The 19,019-nt window shown below is 57.6% G+C and overlaps 1 protein-coding gene and 1 long non-coding RNA gene across 7 annotated transcripts in view; one reads left to right on the top strand and one right to left on the bottom strand.

The window, feature by feature from the left end:
• The first annotated feature begins 1,469 nt into the window (after positions 1 to 1,469).
• The window catches only part of GATA3 (GATA binding protein 3), a 29,422-nt gene continuing 11,872 nt past the window's right edge, over positions 1,470 to 19,019 (top strand). Inside the window, exons 1-3 of one of the 6 annotated variants that reach the window (XM_067700949.1) lie at positions 1,470 to 1,538; positions 11,256 to 11,885; positions 14,302 to 14,838. In XM_067700949.1, coding sequence (XP_067557050.1) covers positions 11,645 to 11,885; positions 14,302 to 14,838 — 778 coding nt within the window. In that variant the 5' untranslated portion in view covers positions 1,470 to 1,538; positions 11,256 to 11,644. Of the gene's footprint in view, positions 1,539 to 7,232; positions 7,312 to 10,567; positions 10,821 to 11,010; positions 11,135 to 11,255; positions 11,886 to 14,301; positions 14,839 to 19,019 lie in introns of those variants that run through there. The other 5 variants (XM_067700969.1, XM_067700986.1, XM_067700977.1 and 2 more) reach the window with 5 other exon arrangements.
• LOC137203921 (uncharacterized) lies at positions 10,068 to 12,416 on the bottom strand. Its single transcript, XR_010933372.1, has 2 exons — positions 12,154 to 12,416; positions 10,068 to 10,645 (listed from the first exon to the last, which is right to left on the bottom strand). It is a non-coding gene; the product is annotated as an uncharacterized lncRNA (long non-coding RNA).

Raw genomic sequence — 19,019 nt, forward strand, 5'->3', positions numbered from 1 at the left:
CGGCTGCAGGCAGGCTGGACTCCAGGGCGGGAGCAGCAACCCATCCCCGATCTGGATGCCCGCCACCTGGGCAGCGCTGGGTACCTGCTCTCCTCGACCCTCCCCCACTTCCCTTCGCGTCGCCGCCCCACCTCTGCCCACTCACTCTGACCCTGCTGACCAATGGCCTCGTCCTCCCCCCAAGGGACAACCACCCCTGAACGCTTGGCACCATCAGATCGGGCCACTCCTTCCTACCGAACTGGTTCCAGCACAAGAAACTTGTTGACTTCCTGGCCCAGCGTTGGACACATTTTATTTCTCCCCGAAGATTGATTTATTTTTAAAGTCAGTCTCCATATTCTTATTGTATAAATATTGTGAAGGGAAAACTCTACCTGTCAAAACAAATGGATGCTGACCTTTCTACCCCAATGTTTATGGAGTTTCATTTTACTCTTGCCAAATTTATTCATGGCAGAGTCCCTCCTTGAATTATTTTGACCTCCCACCAGCAGAAGTAGGGATGGTACAGGAGAGGGGGGTTTCGAAGGGGAGGGCTGGAGTTTGTTGGGTCCAGTGGGTAGACTAATAAGATCATTTTCTTTCTGACATTTTATCTTCAGTGACCTCTGATTCTTGCTCCCTTATCTCGCTCTCCTAGAAGGTTAATTTCCCCTAGAAGTCTTCTTGAAAGAGCTTGGGAACCCTAGAGAGCCCATCCCCAAACCTCTACTTAGTGGGTGCACAGGTATCGCTACCTCCAAATGTTTTTATGGTGACCATGAGGAGAGCCAAAGAGTAGCGAGCAAGCCCAGAGCTGTCACTGGCCACCCTACTTTTCCTAAATTTCACTGGCCAGCTGTGGCTGCAAGTACCGGAAGGTAGCGTGTATTCATTTTTGAAGCGTCAGCATATACAGAAACGGGTGGAACAGTCAGATGGGGGGGAGGACCTGAGGGGCAGAGACCCTGCTAATGGTGGCCGAGAGTTTTACCTCTAGATGCTCCCACTGGGTCCCCACTTCCTCCCAAAACGGGAGGGAAACTTTGCAAAAGCTTTTACATCTATGGTAGCTAATGACCCAGTCAACATTACTGGTGACATTTATAGTGTTAATTCCAGCCCTGCTAGAGACAGTGGACTTTGTAGGTGCCAGGGGCTTGGTCACATTTCAGGCAGTCTTTCCCCATCCCTGAACTCTGCCAGTGTCACACACTCCTGATGTGCGGTTTGCCTGTTTGCAAAAAGGGGTGAAATTCATTCCTCCCTCAGTCTTCCTCCCTCCCTCCCTCCCTCCCTTTCCCCCTTCGCAACCCGGAAGAGCTCCACTCTCTACAGTGAGCAGAAGGCGGGGGAGGGTGTTCCTAGGAAGGATGCACATCACCCAGGTTTTACTTCTCGCTGGAAGCCCGCGTGAGATGCCGTAAGCAGCTGGGGCGGTAAGGACCGCAGCGGCGACAACAGTGGCTAAGTCTGCCTGTCATTTCTGCCTTCAGACCTCCAGCAAGTCAGGAAAAAAATAAAAAACAGCTGGCCGCGGAGAGCAGGCTACCCAGGTCAGTGAATATCACTATCTTCTGTCTCTAACTCTGCAATGGCTTTCCCTGCCCCACGTGGAGAGAATTAAGAGGAGGACTCCACTCCAGAGAGACAGCTGCCCCTGGAAGAAAGTGAACTAGACCCCAGTCCTTATTGTTCTCTCTGGTCCGTGGAAATCTTTGGCTTTCTGCAATGACCTTGGGCGCGCGTGGTGTGTGCGTGTGTGTATGTCCTTGTTTGGAGGAAAGAACCAGTAGAACTAGGCATGCAAAGAAAAACTAAACAGAAAAATAAGAGATGGTGGGAATGCTTGGGAAGGGCTGGACATACATTTTCCACTTCAGGGAGGGCAGAGGGTTGGGGAATAGAACCAGTTTGAAGGCACATCTCAGCCTTCTCCCCAAGGTGGCTGCAGGGTCCAGTGTCAATTTCATGTTTATTTCCCTCTGCCTACAAGTGACTGTTTGGGCTCATTGTCTCTGCATATAATTAAAGAAACAGCTGTGCACTGCGGGTTGAAAGTTGGAGCCCAGATGTGTGGACATCTGGCATCCCTTGGGGATGCTGGTGGCTGGCAGGCGCCTTTGCTTCCAGGAGCACCCTGAGGTGGGTGAGAAAACCGCAGCCTGGGAGGGAGGGTGTCCAGGGTCCTGGGGAGTGGGAGGGGGAGAGGAAATAAGAACTCTACTTTCTCCCGGGACATTGGACCAACAGACCTCCAAGAAGTCACTCAATCAGAAGCAGCTCCCAACAAAGATAGATAACGTTAAAATGCAAGGGAAGTTGAGTGACTCTGAGTAGGAGAGTTGTTTTTATTCACCTCTCCTTCCTCTCAGACACCGCAGGGTGCTTTGAGGAAGTGGACATGAGTGAGTCTGTCCAGGGCAGGGGATGGAAAGGAGTCTAACTCGGAGCATCTCTCCTCTGCTTGGTTCCCAGTTCACCTGTGCTTTTCTCTTCCTCTGTCACCCACATTCACCAGGGCACTGGGATTGTGGGTGGAGGATGAAGAAGTTTAAAGGGACAGATAATAATAAAGTAACATTTGCAGCCCTCCCATCCCTTAGCGGTTGTGGTAGAAAAGGTGTGTGTGGGGGGAGGGCTGTTGGTTGTGTGACAGGCTTGGGGCAGGGGGTCCCAGAGAGACTGGTAGAGTCAATCGAGGTGGAGTCCTGGATAGGAGGTGCTTGCAGGGCCCCAGCGGCTGGTTGTGAGAAGGGGGCTTACCATTAAACCTTTAAAATGTGTGATTCTGAGGGAAGGACTTGCTGCCCATTTGAATCTGGGGTGGGATATGGCATCCAGGTGAGACAAACCAGGACCCAGGTGGGTGTAGACCCAGGGTCTTAGAGGCTCCCATATAGATTTTGCCTGGGACCAGGCAGGAGGCCCAGCTCCCAGCAGTAGCTCTGCCAGGCCTAAAGTTCCTGGTTGGAGAAGGCGGCTGGGGTCTGAGGAACCGGGTGAGTGGTGCTCCCTACACAAGCCCCGCACCCCACGGGCCCCCCTCCCTTCTACACAGAATCTCCACCCACCCTGCCCTCCCCCCCACCCCCGCGAATCAGGATCGGGGTTGGTCTTTCCTGCCAAAAGCCCGGAGACAGAGGAAGATGCATTTTGCTTTATTTGCTATGTTCATCCTGCCTTTTTGCCAAGGATACAGGAGGTGGGGGTGAGTCGGGGCATGCAGGGAAGGGGTGGGAGTGGGCGCCCCTGGGTGGACGCCTGAGAGGCCTGGGAAAAGGGCAGGTACGCGGGAGCCGGGTGGCTGAGGACCCCTCTTCTGAAGGTTAAGGCAATTTGTACCAGGAACCGTGGGAGGTAGCCGGGAATTAGAGATGCAGATAAGGTAGTGGGGGCAGAGCCCGAAGGCCCAGTGCTCTCTGGCAGCCGGTTATTCTAACCATTTCGGCTGCGCTCAGGTGTGGTCTCCTTCTCGGTGTTCCAGCCCTTTCGCACAGAAAGGTGCATTCCTTCTGTGGTGTGTCTTTGTGTGCGAACCAAATATTTCTGATCACCTCTTTTTCTTAATGTTGGGAGTAACCGAGCGAGCGGGCCAAGGAAGCCCCGGATCTGGAGTCCGAACCCCGCTTTTTGTTCCTGACCGCTGGACAGCCGGGACTAGGGGTGGTGACGGGGTGCGGCGGTTGGAAGGAGGAGAAAGAAACGTGGCCCAGGGCGCTCGAGCGGAGCTCTCCCTGGGTGTGCGTCGCTGCGGGTGTGCAGACACACGTGTGTGGTTGCTGTTTTGTTTTATATAACAAATTGCTTGGGGTCCGCGAGGTGGCAGGCGGCGGAGAGCCGGGCGCGAGCCGGGGCCGCCGGGGAGAGGCGGCGGCCGGGCGCAGTCCTGGAGGGAGGGAAGGGCGAACGGTAGGCGCCTGCGAGCCGGGCAGATCCACAGATTTTGCCGTGCGCTCTCCAGCGTGTCCAAAGGAAGACACAAACGCTTCGTGCCTCTGCTGTCTGCTGATCGGAACGTAATTACCTTCCCCCATTTCCCTCTCCCGGTCGTGAAGTCCCCTGCCCTCGAAGCTCACTGTCATTGTCCAGCAATCGACACCCCAGTTTTTTAGGCTAATCTAGAGAAGTAAAAACACAGTAGCCCCAAGAGAAAGCCCTCCTTCTCCTGACATGCCAAAATGAAGTGGCCGGCGGAGAGTCGGCCTTGGCGAGCGCTGGGGCTCGGGGCTGGCCTGGGGCCTCTAGAGATGCGCGGCGGTGAGGTGGCGGGCGACAAACCGGGGGCGCTGGGAGGCTAGGGGAGAGTGGAGCCGGTGCCCCACGTGCACCCCTCCTGCCCCCCAAACGCGAGGGCCTGTTGTTCACGTGGTGAATCCCGCACTGCTGACTCCTTTCCTGGCTGCGGTGGCCGCTCCCTTCCCTGGGCGTCCCGGAGGCTTCAGCGGTGCGGCCTGAGGCCCCCCCAGGACAAGAGCCTGGGGTGAGGCGCCGCTAGCCGCTTGCTACGACAGTGGTGCCGCTGGGGCGGGACAGATGGCCTGTGGCCGCGGAGACGTCGCGGGGAGCCGCTGGAGCACCTCCATCCCTTCCCTTCTCTCTCGGCTCCACCTGTCCCCCAGACGCCCAAAGCCAGGAAGGAGGGAGAGCTCGGAGGGGCCCCCTTCCTCCAGGGTGACTCGCATTCCTTTCAACTGGCCCTCAAGGGGAAATCTTTCTCCCCTATCCAACCCCGGGGCTCCCCCCATGGCCAACCCTCTGACATGTGCATTGTTAAACTCGAAAACAGAAATCCCCTGTCGTCTCCCTCCCCCTCCCCCTTTCCGCTACACCCTTACCTACCCAATTTTTATCTCGCTACCATCAGGGTTTTTCTATACGGGGGAGAAAAGGGTAGCGACAGAGGGAGGGCCAGGATCCCTTGAAGCTGGAGGGCCCGGCCGGGCGGTAGGGGCGGATTGGGAGGGGTTAATCTCCGAGGGCATCTCCTCTCCGATGTCTCTCGCCGCTTCTCCTGGCCCGAGCGGGTTTCCTTCCGAGTTTTAACCGGTGATAGGTGAATAAGCGAAAAAAGAAAAAAAAGGAAATCAAACCACATACCACCCCCAAAGTGCTGCCTCATTTTCCAGGGCAGGTAGACCCTGGGCCTGGGCGGGTGGGCGTGTGAGACGGGAGGGTCTGGGCGCGTGCCGAGAGCGCTTTTCGCCTGAGTTCCCGCGGGTTTCCCCCTTGCCGTTTCCACCTCTAGCATCTTCCCTTTGTGAATTTTGGGGTCCCCTTTATTCTGCGTCCCCCCCCAAGTTCCCTGCTCGCTGTATTTCCTTTGAACAGAACAGTCAGCACTGCCCACTGCCTGCTTCTCTCTCCTCAGCTTGTGATTCCGCTCTCCACTTTCTGCATTTCAACTCACGCGGGAAAGAGAAAGGGGGCTTGGGCGGGAACTGCAGAGATATAGTAGAATATGTGTGTAGCCTGCGCTGTGCCGGGACGCCGCGCCCGAGCGGGCTCCCCCGCCGTTTCGCCCGCGCAGCCGGGGCCTGGCGGTGGCGCCTCCGGCCGTGTCCCCGGCGTAACCCTCTCGCCCGGCTGCCAGCGAGCTGTTTATACAGCTTTACCTGTGCTATTCTCGTAGCCAGTAAAAATCCTCGCCCGGCCACGGTAACATAATCCGAGGGCCGAGGCAGAGGAGGGGGTAGCGAGGCTGGCTCAGTGGAGAGGGAGGTGTGTACGCGCCAGAAGGGGGTTCTCTCCTTTGCCCCTCCTCCCCCAATGGGAAAGGAAATTGGGACAGTTCGGGTGATCGAGGTGTGGGACCCAGGGCTAAGGGGGAAGGAGGCCGGTTTCCACGTCCCTGTCCTCTCTGCTTTTCTCTAACAGGCACTGGGGACCCGCGCGGTGGCCGCAGCTCGGACGCGTGCTGCCTGCAGGCGCGGCGGTTCCGGGGGCGCCCCGCGGGGCTAGCGAGGCCCAGGGCGGGTTTCCACCCCGTCCAGGACCAGGACCAGGACCTGGTTGCTCTCACTCCGCTTTCAGCTTGCCCCTTGAGAACTCCCACACCTAAGACAAAACCGGCAAGGCAGGGATCCGACACTTAACCAGGTCTTCCCTCCCGGGCCAACCACTTCTTCCAGAGAGCCCTAGTCCCGGCCGCAGCCGGCGCATGGAATCGAATTAAACGCCTCTTGGCGCTTATTGTCTCTCGCTAATTGCTCCAACAATGGCCACTATAAAAATGGAGACACCCAATTAAAGGCCCCGCCGGGCCGCTCTCGGCTCCCGGCGACGAACTGGCTGCCGGCCTGAGGCTTGCAGACCGCCCGCGCGCGAACCGGGCTGGTGCGGGACGCCGGCGCCGGCCTCGGCACCTCTGGCCTCCACTTCCTCCCCAGACGCACAGCGACCGCGGTCGGTTCACACCATTTTTATTGACCGATCGCAGCCAAGGAAGATTGATCGAGCTGGAATGGGAAGGGACTTCTCCTCCAGCCCCAGCTCGCCAGAGCCTCGGGGCCGCGCTCCAATTTCTGGCCTTTGCTGTGGCTCTGCGCCCTCCCCGCCCCCAGCCCCGCAGGTCCCTGGCTTCACTTCTGTCTTTAACTGCGCGGCCGGGTCCGCCCAGGCCGGCGCCGCGGCTCCGGTGGGAGGGACGCGGCGGCGCGGCCCGGCTCCGCTTCTTTCTCCCGCCTGCAAATATTTGCTGCCTCGCTGGAAATCCGACTATTTCGCGCGCGCTCCGCTTGCAAAGTCCTTAAGTAAACACGCTCAAATGACCGCCCCAGGCGGCCCGAGGCACGCTCACTCCCCCTGCGCGGGATTAGTAACTTTATGACTTCGACCCCGAGGCTCGGCTTTTCTGGTTACCCTCGGCGGGCAGCGCGCGGGCGCCCGGGGCCGCTCTCCCGGCACCTCGGCCCCGCGGAGCTCGCCTGGACGCGCCTATCGCCAGGCTCGGGTGGGTGACGCTGGCCGCGTGGATCTCCGCTCTCTGGGTCCTGAGACCCCAGGGGTGAGCCTGGGGGTACGCTCCTCCCCTCTGCACCGCGGGCTCCGGTTCCTTTGCGGGACTGGGTTCCCCACTTGCATCCGAAGAGAGCTTCTGAGCTCCGGGGAGGGCGGGTGGGAGGGACCTGAACAGGGGGGCATGTGTTTGGGGTGTGTGTGTGTGGGTCCCAGCTTACCCCAACCCAGGAGAGAAAGTAAGGCTCCATTTCTTACCCTTTCCCCAAGAGGGCACACACACCCCGCTCAACTTGACGCCTGAAGCAGCCGCCTCGAGGCCTGGCGTTTCAGATAGGCCAACCCGCTCCAGCCGCCCCACGCACAGCCCAGGTACCAGCTCCGGGCGGCGGGGGATGGGCGGTGGCTGCGCTGTCGCCTGCTCGGCTCCGGGATGCTTGCCCCCAGGGTCCCAGGCATCCAGACCTCGGCCAGCCCCTTACCCTGGTGAGGGAAGCCTCGCGCTCTGCAGGAGCCCGGGGCCCTGCAGCGGCGGCGGCGGCGGCATCCTCGCAGGTCTCCACCTCTCTTCCTCCACCGGAGCTCCGCCGGCCGCTCCCGGGGAGAAGAGGGGACTCGCTAGACCAGGCCCGGCCCGGGGTCCTGGGTAGGGGGGGGCCTTCAGGTCTGTAGGAGGGCGCTGAGGCGTCTCCGCAGGAGGCCAGGATTAGCTTTGCGAGCTAAGGCTGAGGGGGACTCAGGACCACCTTTCCCCCCTTTCGCCGGGCCTCGAGCCCCCTCCCCTCCCCCGCCCTCCCTCGGAGGAGGAAGCCCGGCCTGCATTCGCCGGCGAGGCGGGTCAGGCCGGCGCCTGGCCTAGCCCAGACCCCCGCGGCCAGGCTCTCCGCCTCAGGCCACGCGCCGCAGCCTCTCTCCGGCCTGGCTCCCTTCCCCCTTCCTTCCCCCTGGGTCCCGGGGCCGACCTCGGCCCTCCCTCCCCTGGTATCCCCCTCCTCTCCTTTTCCCTCCCCCCCTGCTCTGTGCTCCTGGCTCTGGGGCTGGGCCCGTGACGTCAAACCCAGTGTGGCGTCGGCGAGACTGGCCGGCGCGGGCCATCAAAAGAGCAACGTCCTCTTTCCCAATTACCCACTGTCAGTCCGGGAACAGGGGCGGACCGGCTGGGAATTAAATGTTAAATACCCCCTACAGGCTGGCTCTATTACACGGGGCATCCAGCCGCAGCCCCCCACCCTTCCCTGCCAGTCCCAAACCACCCAGACCAAGAGGGGCTTCAAGATATTTTATTTTTCCAAGGGTTGGGGGTGAATCTTGAGCCTACTGCAGCCCGACTCGGCGCTTAAGATTTAATTAGAATGAATAATGCCCCCCCGCCCCCAAAAAAGTTTTGTGCGTTATCAGAGAGGCGCCGCTACACCGGAAGGCCTCCTTCTCATAGATATTTTTCTCTTTGTCTTTTAAAATCGGTCTTAGCCTCGGGAGTTAACATTTTCAAGTCCTGGCGTCAGCAGTTTCTCTCTCCGAGGATGGGTCCCTTTTATTTCCCGGGCTTTCAGGTCTCGGCGTAGAGGACCAAAGAGCTATGTTTGGGATTTTCCGCGTGGCTTTGAACTGGGGTCCGGCTAGTGTTGCCTGGTCTTAGACCGACGCGCAAAGATGCTCTTTTCATTTTTTTCGCCTCTGCTGCCATCCTTGATCTCGGGGATTTTAGCAACAATGCGTATGCGTTCGTCTGTCCTTGTTTATGGAGCGGTTTCCGGTGAATGTTAGAAACTAAATAATTAAAAGGTTTGCAGAGCGCCGTGAGCAGGAGAGGCTGGCAGCTTGACTAGCCCTAGAGGGACGTGGTCGGAATGAAGGAAAATCGATGCTCTTTTACTGGTCCGCCCTAATAAACAAGGACTAAATGGGCTCAGGAGAAACATGGGGGAGGGGGGTTAATTTAGGGATTTTCTTCCTGTTCCGTATCTAGAAACTCGACCCTAGTTTCTAACGAACATCAGATTTAAGAAGACGGAGACTCAAGAGAAACTCCAATTCCAAGTTGGGAGAACCCACGTTTCCACCATTTCTTACCAATAAAATTTACTAGTCTTTCTACGAGGATTGTACATTAAAGCAGGTCACACACCCCACACCAAGTAAGGCTGAGTATTGATGTTTTTCCTTCACCGCACGAAAGGAATCCTCCAGAACTTACTTTTAGGGACGGTCTCTTCTATGTCGACTTTTGTGTGTGTATTTGTAGGGAATTTTTATGGGGCAGAGAAGCGAAGAGGGAATAATGCCTTCAAATAAAACCCCAAATCAAGCTGTTAGTACCGTCCGTGGGAAAGCCTGCGGGAGAACCCACACTCTCTCCTCGCACACATTGCCCTGGGGTGAGCCACGGGTGGAACCTGAGTCTTCGCTTCCCGCCTGTCACTTGCACACCCGGGCCGCGTTCTGGGGCCGGGCGGCTGCAGGAGCCTGAGCGCCGCTAGGGGATGCAGTGGCTCAAAGCACCGAGAGAGGCCGGGGAGGTTGGAGCCCGCGGGGCCGACCAATCGCGGCCCGGCCGCAGCCTCGCGCGCTGATTGGCCCCTTCCCGGCCACGCCCCGTGCGCCCCGCCCCCCCTCGCGGGGCCGTCTCTGAGACCCGCTCCCTCAGCTCCGGTCTGCGGGGTCGAACCCGGCGAGTCCCGCGTTCTGCGGGGCCCGGGGGAGGCCGCCGCTGTCCAGCCCGGCGGCCGGGGTGGGGGTCGGAGGACGGGGCTGGGGAAAAACGCCGGGAGCGGGAGTAAGTAGGGCCCTGGGCGGGGAGAAGGGAAAAAGTTGGGTAACCGGAGTGAAGACCCGAGCGCTTTCTCCCCACCCGCTCTCTCTGTGCTGGGGGAGACAGAGCCTCTCGCCCCCTCTCCTTTTCATCCATCACTATTGTCACTCAAGTCAAAAAGCACACATTGATTACAAATATTAGGTCTGGAAAGGACAGCTGCAACAGCTGAAACATTCGAGAGGCTTGTTAACGCAAGAGACTGGGAGAATGTTGACCACGACCACCAAAGTATCACCGACATTTCAATCAAAGACAGATTTTTTTTTTCCCAGTTTCTCAATCCCTTAGGTGAGAGAGGCACATCTCCAAGTACTTTGACATTACTTTTGTTTTTCCTGATCACTTTTGCTTGCACAGAGACCCCACATCAATAAACTACCCCATACCCTGGATTGAATGCAAAAAATGTTTGCTCATTTAAAAAGTCTGAAAAAGAAAGGCCGCCTGTAGAAATAAACTTTATGAATGGGGCAGGCCGGTTTCCTCGGCACGGAATAACCTACCGAGCCGGAATGAATTGGCAGGAGCCGGAGCCACATTTAAAGGGCCAGAGCGCGAATTCCCTCCTGCTCGCCCCCTCCGCCCCGAACCCGGGTGCGCCTCGCCCACCCTCCCCGCCGCCCCTCCGCCCTGGCCGCCCTCCGCGGCGCCCCTTTCCGGTCAGTGGAGGGGCGGGAGGAGAGGCGGGGGTGGGGGGGCGGTGAAGTCCTGAGCGGGTTTGGGTTGCAGTTTCCTTGTGCTGGTGATCCTGTCCCCTCCTCGCCAGAGCCAGGCTCCTCCCCCGTCGGCGCGGATGACACTAGAACCTCCTTAAGTTCCGTCGCGCCACAGCTGTCTGCGAACACTGAGCTGCCTGGCGCCGTCTTGATACTTTCAGAAAGAATGCATTCCCTGTAAAAAAAAAAAAAAAAAAAAAAATACTGAGAGAGCGAGAGAGAGAGAGAGAGGAAAAGAGAGAGAGACGGAGAGAGCGCGAGACAGAGCGAGCCACGCAATCTGACCGGGCAGTTTCTGCTCTCCCAGGTCACACGCCTTCTCCTCCTCCTCTCTGCTCCTCGCTACCCAGGTTGGTACCGGCGACTTTTTTTTTTTTTTTTTAAGTTTGATTTGTTTCCTCTCTCCATTTGGGAGGACTTTAAAACACTGAAACTCAACCCTCCTCTTTTGGAGAGTTTCTGGAGGCTGGAAAGTAGGTCCTGGGACCTGGGTCCCTGGAGGGAGGGAGTTGTCGTCCAAGTTGGAACCGCTCAGTCAGTCCCGGGTTCCCGGGAGAGCCGGGCTGCTGGGGATGTATTTGGGAGTCATTCAGTCCCCCGCTGCCTCCCGGTTTTCCGACCTCCGGAGGGGGCGTGCGCGTGTGCGCGCGTGTGTGCGTCGTGGGTGCGTGTCCCGGGGGCGCGGGCGCGGGGCCGGGCGGCTCGGGGGGAGGTGGTGCCACTTCATAAACTCAGGTGCTAAGCACTTAGGACCTCATCCAGGTCTCCCCTTCTCTCCTTTGCAGGTGACCCGAGAGAGACTCAGTCTTGGAGCCGCCGAGTAGCCCCCGGTGCAGAGGAGCCTCACTTGCAGAATTCCAGCCAGTCTTCGCCCCCCTTTTACAATTTGGTCCCCCTTTATACTCCCATATCTAATTTTTGGAATTTCTTTTTTCTTTCTCTTCTTTTCGCTAAACTACCCCGCAAAGATTTAAAAACAAAAATCTGATTTGCTCACCTTTCCTTCCTAGCTTTCCCATTTCCCAACTGAAAACAAATCTTTAAACGACCCCCGCCCCTCCGACGGCAGGAGCACCTGCAGAGCCTCGTAGCCCCCGACCTCCCAGCCCGACCGCCCTCCCTCTCAGCGCGCGGGTTCCGGGCCCGGCGAGAGGGCGAGAGCGCAGCCGGGGCCATGGAGGTGACGGCGGACCAGCCGCGCTGGGTGAGCCACCACCACCCCGCGGTCCTCAACGGGCAGCATCCGGACACGCACCACCCAGGCCTCGGCCACTCCTACATGGACCCGGCGCAGTACCCCCTGCCGGAGGAGGTGGATGTACTTTTTAACATCGACGGTCAAGGCAACCACGTCCCGTCCTACTACGGAAACTCGGTGAGGGCCACCGTGCAGAGGTACCCTCCGACCCACCACGGTGAGTCCGCCCCGGGTGCGGGGACCTCCGCCCAGCTGTACCGGCTCTCTCGGGTCGGAGAGGCAGGGAGGGACCGGGGGGTGGGGATACCCGGCCAAAGCCCCCAAGTGCCGTTGCTGCTTCATTAAAACAACAACGACAACAACAACAAAAACTGGGGCCCGGAAATGGGCAAGGAAGGCGTCTCGATCGTCGCGAGAGTCTGTTTTTCAAAACAGTCGCAGCAGGCGCCTCTGCGCGACTGCGGTCCCCTGGGCCTGGCGCTCACCTGGCGGGCGCCGCGCTGCAGCCCTCTCTCCCCGCGCGGCCGCTGGTTCGGGGGCCTCGGAGATCCCGGGCGCGGGGAGCCGAGCCTCTGCCTCCACCAGCCACCGCTCCCCCGACCGGGCATCCGGTGCCGGCTAAACCTGGCTGGGGCTGGGTTCTTTCTAGGGGCTTCGCTCCCCCGGTTATCCCCTGGTTCTATCTCTGGGGCTTCTGCCGGCGTGCCTCGGTATGTTTCTCCGGCACATTTCCAGAAAGGCCAGAGAAACGTATTTATTCCCACCTGTGTGTTTCGGCCTTTCCCCAAAGCTAGTGCATTTGGTTTTTAGACACATCTCCTACCTCTAGGCTCTGAGGAAGGGAAGTCTGGTGCTTTGACCGGGTTTTGGTGGAAAGACTCCCGTCTTAAGTTTGAGACATTTGGGGTTTCCTAGATTCCCGGCTGCACGGAATTTTCCTCCGTCTACACTTTTTGGTTGCCTCATTGCCTGCTCCCCGCAACTCTTGCCTTGCTGTCTCCTTCGGCCCTACAACAGACCCATTAGGCTCCCAAAGAAGATTTGGGATCCATCAGGGTTTCCTTTTATGGAGGAGCGATTCCAGTTGCCTTTTCTTTTCTTTCTTTCTTTCTTTTCTTTTTTTCTTTCTCTTTCACCTTGAGGAATTCAGGAGAGTTCTGAAATGGTAGAGAGAAACCCAGCCCCATGTAGTTGGTGGGAAAAGGCTTTTAAGGCTTTGCATCTGTAAGCATGTTCCCAAAGAAGAATTGGCAACATTTCAGACAGAGGGGCTGTGAGGCCATCTCAGTTGAGGTCTGCCTTGGTTCCCCGACTTAGATCCCGGGGCTGGGGCCGATGACAGAGCCCCTAGGGCAGCAGGCGTTCTCCTCCCTGCTGTCACCAGGTTTCAAACAATTGTTTCTGCGGATGGGGCGCTCTTTGCTCTTGTCCTGTGCAGATCAGCAGTTAAGTGGAAATGCGGTAGATGCAGCCTTAATATTATTTACTATACTACTTCCTGCATAATGTGAAGCTTGACCCTTGGTGTGCGGAGAGCTCTCCTTCCCCCTCGACTCCCCTCCCCTTCCTTTCTCTTAAGATTTTAGTTTCGGTATTGTTCTTAATGGTTAAATAGAATGTCAAACGCTGAGACAGGTACTGGATTAAAAGATCAATAAGTGTGTGGATTTGTACTTGCCGTTTAAACTTACCCCTCTCAGAGCCTCTTCTGGTCTGAGTTACAGCTGCCTTAAAACTCTGCATTTCAAACGACAGCTCTGTTTACTGTGTGTGTGAGTGAAATAGACACAGAAACTGGAATTTTTTGTGTCTCAGGGGCTCAGGTGAAAATGCACGTATTGCACGGGTGGAGTCACAACTCTGGGGGCATATGGGCCCGTTTTATTTTTTTCCAGTAGGATCTGGGAGGGTGAGAACGGCAGATAGAAGTACCATCCCAGAGTCCAGGCTTGGAAACTTTCTCCGACAGCCTGAGCGGTTCACTTCCCTGCAAATCCCATTCCAGGCCGGGCCAATTCCGAGCAAGCAGTGAAGTGGGGTTACGTGCAAGTAACCCTAAAATGCTCCCTCTCCTCTCTTTCAGGCCCTCTCCCTGCTCTGGGCCTGGGGAGCCGGCTCTGCAGCTGGGCCTCTCTTAGGGTCCGTGTGTTCTCCTGGCTTTGAGCGGTTGTGTGGCTCACCCCGTCAGCCCTCATCCTTCCCAGCCCACCCTCTTATCAGGCTGCCTGGGATTAGGTCTGGGCTGGGGGCCGCTGGGCCATTGAAGGAAACCAATAAATCAAGTCAGGTTCCAGAGAGGGACCTCAGGGCTGTGATTCAGAAAGTGTGTCTGGAGAGGCCAAGGAAGCCAGGGCCCTTCTCGCTCCATGGCAGCACCCCTTGGGCGTCAGACGCAGGCCCTTAATTCCCTGGATTTGATGGGACATTGGTGGGGAGATAGGGGTGAAGGGGGTGTGTTGGCCCAGGTCCTGCTGGGGCCCCCAAGATCAGGGAGTGTGAGGTCCGGTCTGTGTGTGGGTTGTCTTGCCAGGGAGGCTGGGGTGGAGGAGGAGGATGCCCAGGTGCCTGAAGGCCTCTGGGGGCTACTCTCACTCGCCTGTCTCTCTCGCGGGCCTTCGCCTTTACCCACGCAGGGAGCCAGGTGTGCCGGCCGCCTCTGCTGCACGGATCCCTGCCCTGGCTGGACGGCGGCAAGGCGCTGGGCAGCCACCACACCGCTTCGCCCTGGAACCTCAGCCCCTTCTCCAAGACGTCCATCCACCACGGCTCCCCGGGGCCCCTGTCGGTCTACCCCCCAGCCTCGTCCTCGTCCCTGTCGGCGGGCCACTCCAGCCCGCACCTCTTCACCTTTCCACCCACCCCGCCGAAGGACGTCTCCCCGGACCCGTCCCTGTCCACCCCGGGCTCAGCCGGCTCGGGCCGCCAGGACGAGAAGGAGTGCATCAAGTACCAGGTGCCTCTGCCTGACAGCATGAAGCTCGAGTCGGCGCATCCCCGCAGCAGCATGACCACCCTGGGAGGGGCGGCGGCCTCAGCCCACCACCCCATCACCACCTACCCGCCCTACGTTCCCGAGTACAGCTCCGGACTCTTCCCGCCCAGCAGCCTGCTCGGGGGCTCCCCCACTGGCTTCGGATGCAAGTCGAGGCCCAAGGCCAGATCCAGCACAGGTAGGAACGTTCTCTCCCCTCGAGACCTTTCCCCTCGCCCCCCTCCCTGCTCCAAAATCCGGGACAGGGACTAGAGCGTGCTCTCCAGCCCCTCCCGGGGGCTGGGTGGCCGTTCAGACCCTTCAAAGATTTAATATCTTCCCATTCTTCCAGTGGGGAAAGAATGAGGTGTGTCCTCTCTCATTCCTGTCTTCAGAGCAGAGGGCAAGTGAGATCTGATTTAAAAAGCCACCCGCAAGAGCTGGGGAAGGAAAAAGACAAACAAAAACAAACCCCCATCTCCTGCCTGTCCTGCCAGGGAACTTCTGAGTGCTGGCAGTAACCTTTAGTCAGCTTCCAAGCGCAAATGGAAGGGGAGGGAATACATCTTTAGTGTTTAGTGCTAAAAACGAAACCTCCTGAAACCCAAACAAACACAGGTCCCTCCTCTGACCCCCCTGGCCTCTACATCCTGACCTTTCTCCTCCGCTCAGCTCAGAGGGGGTCATACAGTCACCAGAGGACAGCCCTTTACACAGACATGTATAAATAAAGCGTGTGTATATTTTTCGCCGGGGGCGGGACCGTGGCAAAGACAGGACACACATTCTCTGCGTGGAAAAGAAGTCTCCCATCCTGACTTCTGGGTAGAGAGGTGGGCTCTGCCCTGGGGAGGCAGTTCAGTGGAAGTCAGAAGGGCTAGTTAACTGCAGTATCTTCCAGTGCTGGGAGCTCAGGCAGGGAAGGAAGGCGTCTTACGAGCTACTCCCCGACTGATCTGAAGCCAGAGGGGTTAGGAAGGATGGAAAAAGATTGCCCAGGTGTGTCTCTGCTTCCTCTGCCCATCTTCTCTCAGAAAAGCACACCCCAGCTTTATTCTCTTGGTGTAGAGGCTGGCATGAAAAGAAACAGGAAAGCCCGCACAAAGTATTTCTGCTTTAAAAATAAAATAATCCACCACCAATGTCGAAGCAGCTGAAACAGAGTCGGGGAGTCTCTGAGATGAGATTTCACTGTATTTTTTGAGATGGTTTGGGGAAGATTGGCATGTCTCCTTGGGGGTGTCCATTTCAGGGTGGACAGTCTCTGTCCTGGTCTGTCCCAACTGGGTACCCTCTGCTCTCTCTCTGTAGAGACTCTGTATACACAGAAGTGGTGGAAATCACTTGTCTTTGCTGGATGAGACAACCAGTCTTGAAACAGAGCCTGCAAAACCGGGGTTTAGAAAACTTCCGAGGGAGGGCTCTGGGTGCCCAGTGACCATGAGATCAGTTTCCAGGGTTTTTTTCCAGGGTGACATTCACTCCGACTGCCTGGGCAGGACTGTCTCTATTTAGTTGATATGTTTTAGCTAATCCAATTATTTTCAGACTGCTGCACGCGACAGTTGCATTGTTTATCCCGAGCCAGGAACTTTAATAGAGCCCGGATGCGGTTAGGCTGACAGAAAACTCAGACCTGCGTGTTCAGTACATGAAAGTCGGCAGAGGGAGAGGGAGGTAGGCTCGCTGGTGGAGCTGAAGAGAAAGCAAGAGGAAGGGAGCACAGGGCAGGAAAGTGGCCTGGCTGCCTCGGCGAGTGGAGGGTCCCCGGGAAGCGGGGTACAGATCTGCTCACAAAAGCGGGGGCGGGGCGGAGGGGGCTCGATCAAGGCTCCGAGGCTGATGGCAGTAAGAGAACCACCTGTCCATTTTGAAGTCGGGGTGGGATTTTTTTGGGGAAAGTTCTCTTTTCTGGTAGCGCTAAGAAGTTGGGGGCCAGATCGTGGTGTCTGAGGCTGGGGTGGTGGTTTGTGTAGGGAGGGGCCAGAGTGACTTTTCCAAATGCCTCTCGTCCTCTGCCCTCATTTCCGCATGTGATCTCTCCCCCTCCATCGGGCACACCTTCTGCCTTCGGGTTTGCCTGGCTTTTCTGTGTCTTCCCTGGAGACCGGGACATTTGGGGAGGGGGGAGGGGCGAGGGCGAGGGCTGTGGTTTCCCTAAACCAGAACCAGGGGTACCTGTATACCTATTTTCTTCTATTTTTTTTGGAGAGGAGAGGAGCCGGTTTAAATTTGGCTTTTGACTTCCTCCTCCTTATTCCTTTCTCACAGTCAGAAAAACCCAGAGCAACACAATTGGGCGGCGAGGGAGCTGGGACTTTCGGGAACGTGGAGCGCGCAGGGCAGGTTTCGAGGCTCCGTGAAGAGGGTGGAAGGAGTGGGAATTCCTGAGAAGGGGATTCTCTTGGTTTTAGTGGTTGCTTTTCTGTTTTTTTTTTTTTTCTTTAACCTCTTCTTTGCTATCGTCTGAAGGAGGAGCCCAGAGAAGGGAGGGTTGTCGCATTTAGGAGAAACGGTTGAGTTGTGGTTTAGAGCACCTATTGCTTTTTTAACGCCCGGGCTGTCCGGGCTGAGATGTGTCTTTGCAAACAAGACACCAAGCCTTTCGTGTGTGTGTGGGGGGGGGACCATTTCTTAGCTCCCACCCCCTCCACCGTGGGCATCCAGCTCCCCCTTTTTCTCTGCAGCCTCCCTACTCCTTCAGTCCGGCCTCAGTTTCAGGATTTCAGTCGGAGGCCAAGGGGTGTTTGAAAATGGCTGTTGAGCGTGAGGAGGCCTCCCGGCGCTGTGGTTGTCACCTAAGAGCGAGGTGTCTGTCTGAGCAGCTCACAGCAGGCGGTGAGCGAGGAGAAAGAAAGCAGGAGACAGTCAGGGCCTCCGTTAGGAAAACTGCTTGTTTGCTGAAGTCACAGATGAGAGGCAACAAGGAGAGAAAAAAAATAAAATAAAATAAGAAAAAGCCACGCAAGGCAATCACAAACTTGCCGAGTGAATCAAGACAGAAAATTGCTCTAATGTGCAATTGCTGGAGAAGCAACTGTTGCTGGCTTTCAAGGTCCCTCGGAAAAGGAAGCTGTTATTCTCCCCACTGGCTGACAAAGGAAAGGAAATCAGACTAATCGTGTCAGGCAGGGAGATCCCCTGGCCCAGGTGCCCAGGAGCGGGGCAGTCCAGCCCGAGCTGCTGGGGATGCAGGGGACTGGGAGCCCGAGAAAACCCCCAGAGGTCTGGGACAAAACGGCTGGGAGCCCGAGGCCCCTGTCTGCACAGGATGGGGAGCGTGCCAGGCCTGGCCAGTGTCCCCAGAAGAGGCTGACACAGCGCCCACCGGGGGCACGAGCACTGCGGGGGCCCTGGCTATGCCTGCGGCCACACCTCCTCACCCACTCGCCCTCTCCTCCCCCCGTGCCTCTCCCACCTTCAGCAGCCACGTCCCGAAGGCTTGTGACCCCAAAGCAGAGGAACCTGGATGTGATTCAGCCCAGAGCCTACTCAGAGCTGCTGGATGCCTAGCAAATGCTCCTGGCCCATGAGGGCCACATTTCTGTGGATAATCTCAGGGGTGCTTGGAAGGCTCTCTGTAGACCCCGGGTTAAGAACTTTTGGAATTTGGAGCAAGAAATTGAAATCTCTCAACTCCTTAACTTTTTTTTTTTTTTTTTTGAGAGCCTGTCCCTGGAGAAAAGCCCAGGCTCAGGGGTGTAAATTCCTTGCCACCCTCATACTTGGTCTGGGGGTCCCCGGGCCCTGGGCTGGCCTTGCCCTCCTCGTGGGGAGTCAAGATTCCCAAGCGTCCTGCCTGCGGGTTCCCTTCCTCCACCCCGTCTTCCTGGTAGCTTGGGGTCAGCTGATTAATCTCTTAAAACAACTAGTAGGGGCTCGTCTTTCTCCCCTACCATCCCCGAGCCCCTTCCCAGCACCCTAAAGACCCTTTCCTGACTCCTCTTCTGGGGGGCACCAGCTCTGCTGAAGCCACTGGCCCTGCAGGGTTGGGGGCTCCTCCTGGGTCCCTCTCGGTTGGCAGTGAGGCTGGTGCGTCCTCGCCAGGAGAACGAGGCCCCCCAGGAGCGGGGCAGGTTCTCCCAGAAACCGTCCAGTCCTTCTTCCTCTCGGGGAAGTTGAGAAGAACTCTGTGAGCAAACTCCCCTCCTCCTAAAATGGTATCTGGAGGGATTCTCTCCCGGGGCTTTCGCTCTCGAGGTGGGTCCCCGTCACTCTCCAGCCCCAGGAGTGAGTGCTGTTTCAACCCGGCCTGGCCGGTTTTCTGTTGATTTTGTTTGTTTGTTTTTTTGGGAAAAAGAGCGACTGCAGGCAAGTCTTGGTTAATGAGCCACAACCCAAGGGCCTCCCCCCTGCCCTCCCCCCATAAACTGGCCCCTT

The sequence above is a fragment of the Pseudorca crassidens genome, chromosome 1 (assembly GCF_039906515.1).
Source record: "Pseudorca crassidens isolate mPseCra1 chromosome 1, mPseCra1.hap1, whole genome shotgun sequence".
NCBI classification, from domain to species: domain Eukaryota; kingdom Metazoa; phylum Chordata; class Mammalia; order Artiodactyla; family Delphinidae; genus Pseudorca; species Pseudorca crassidens.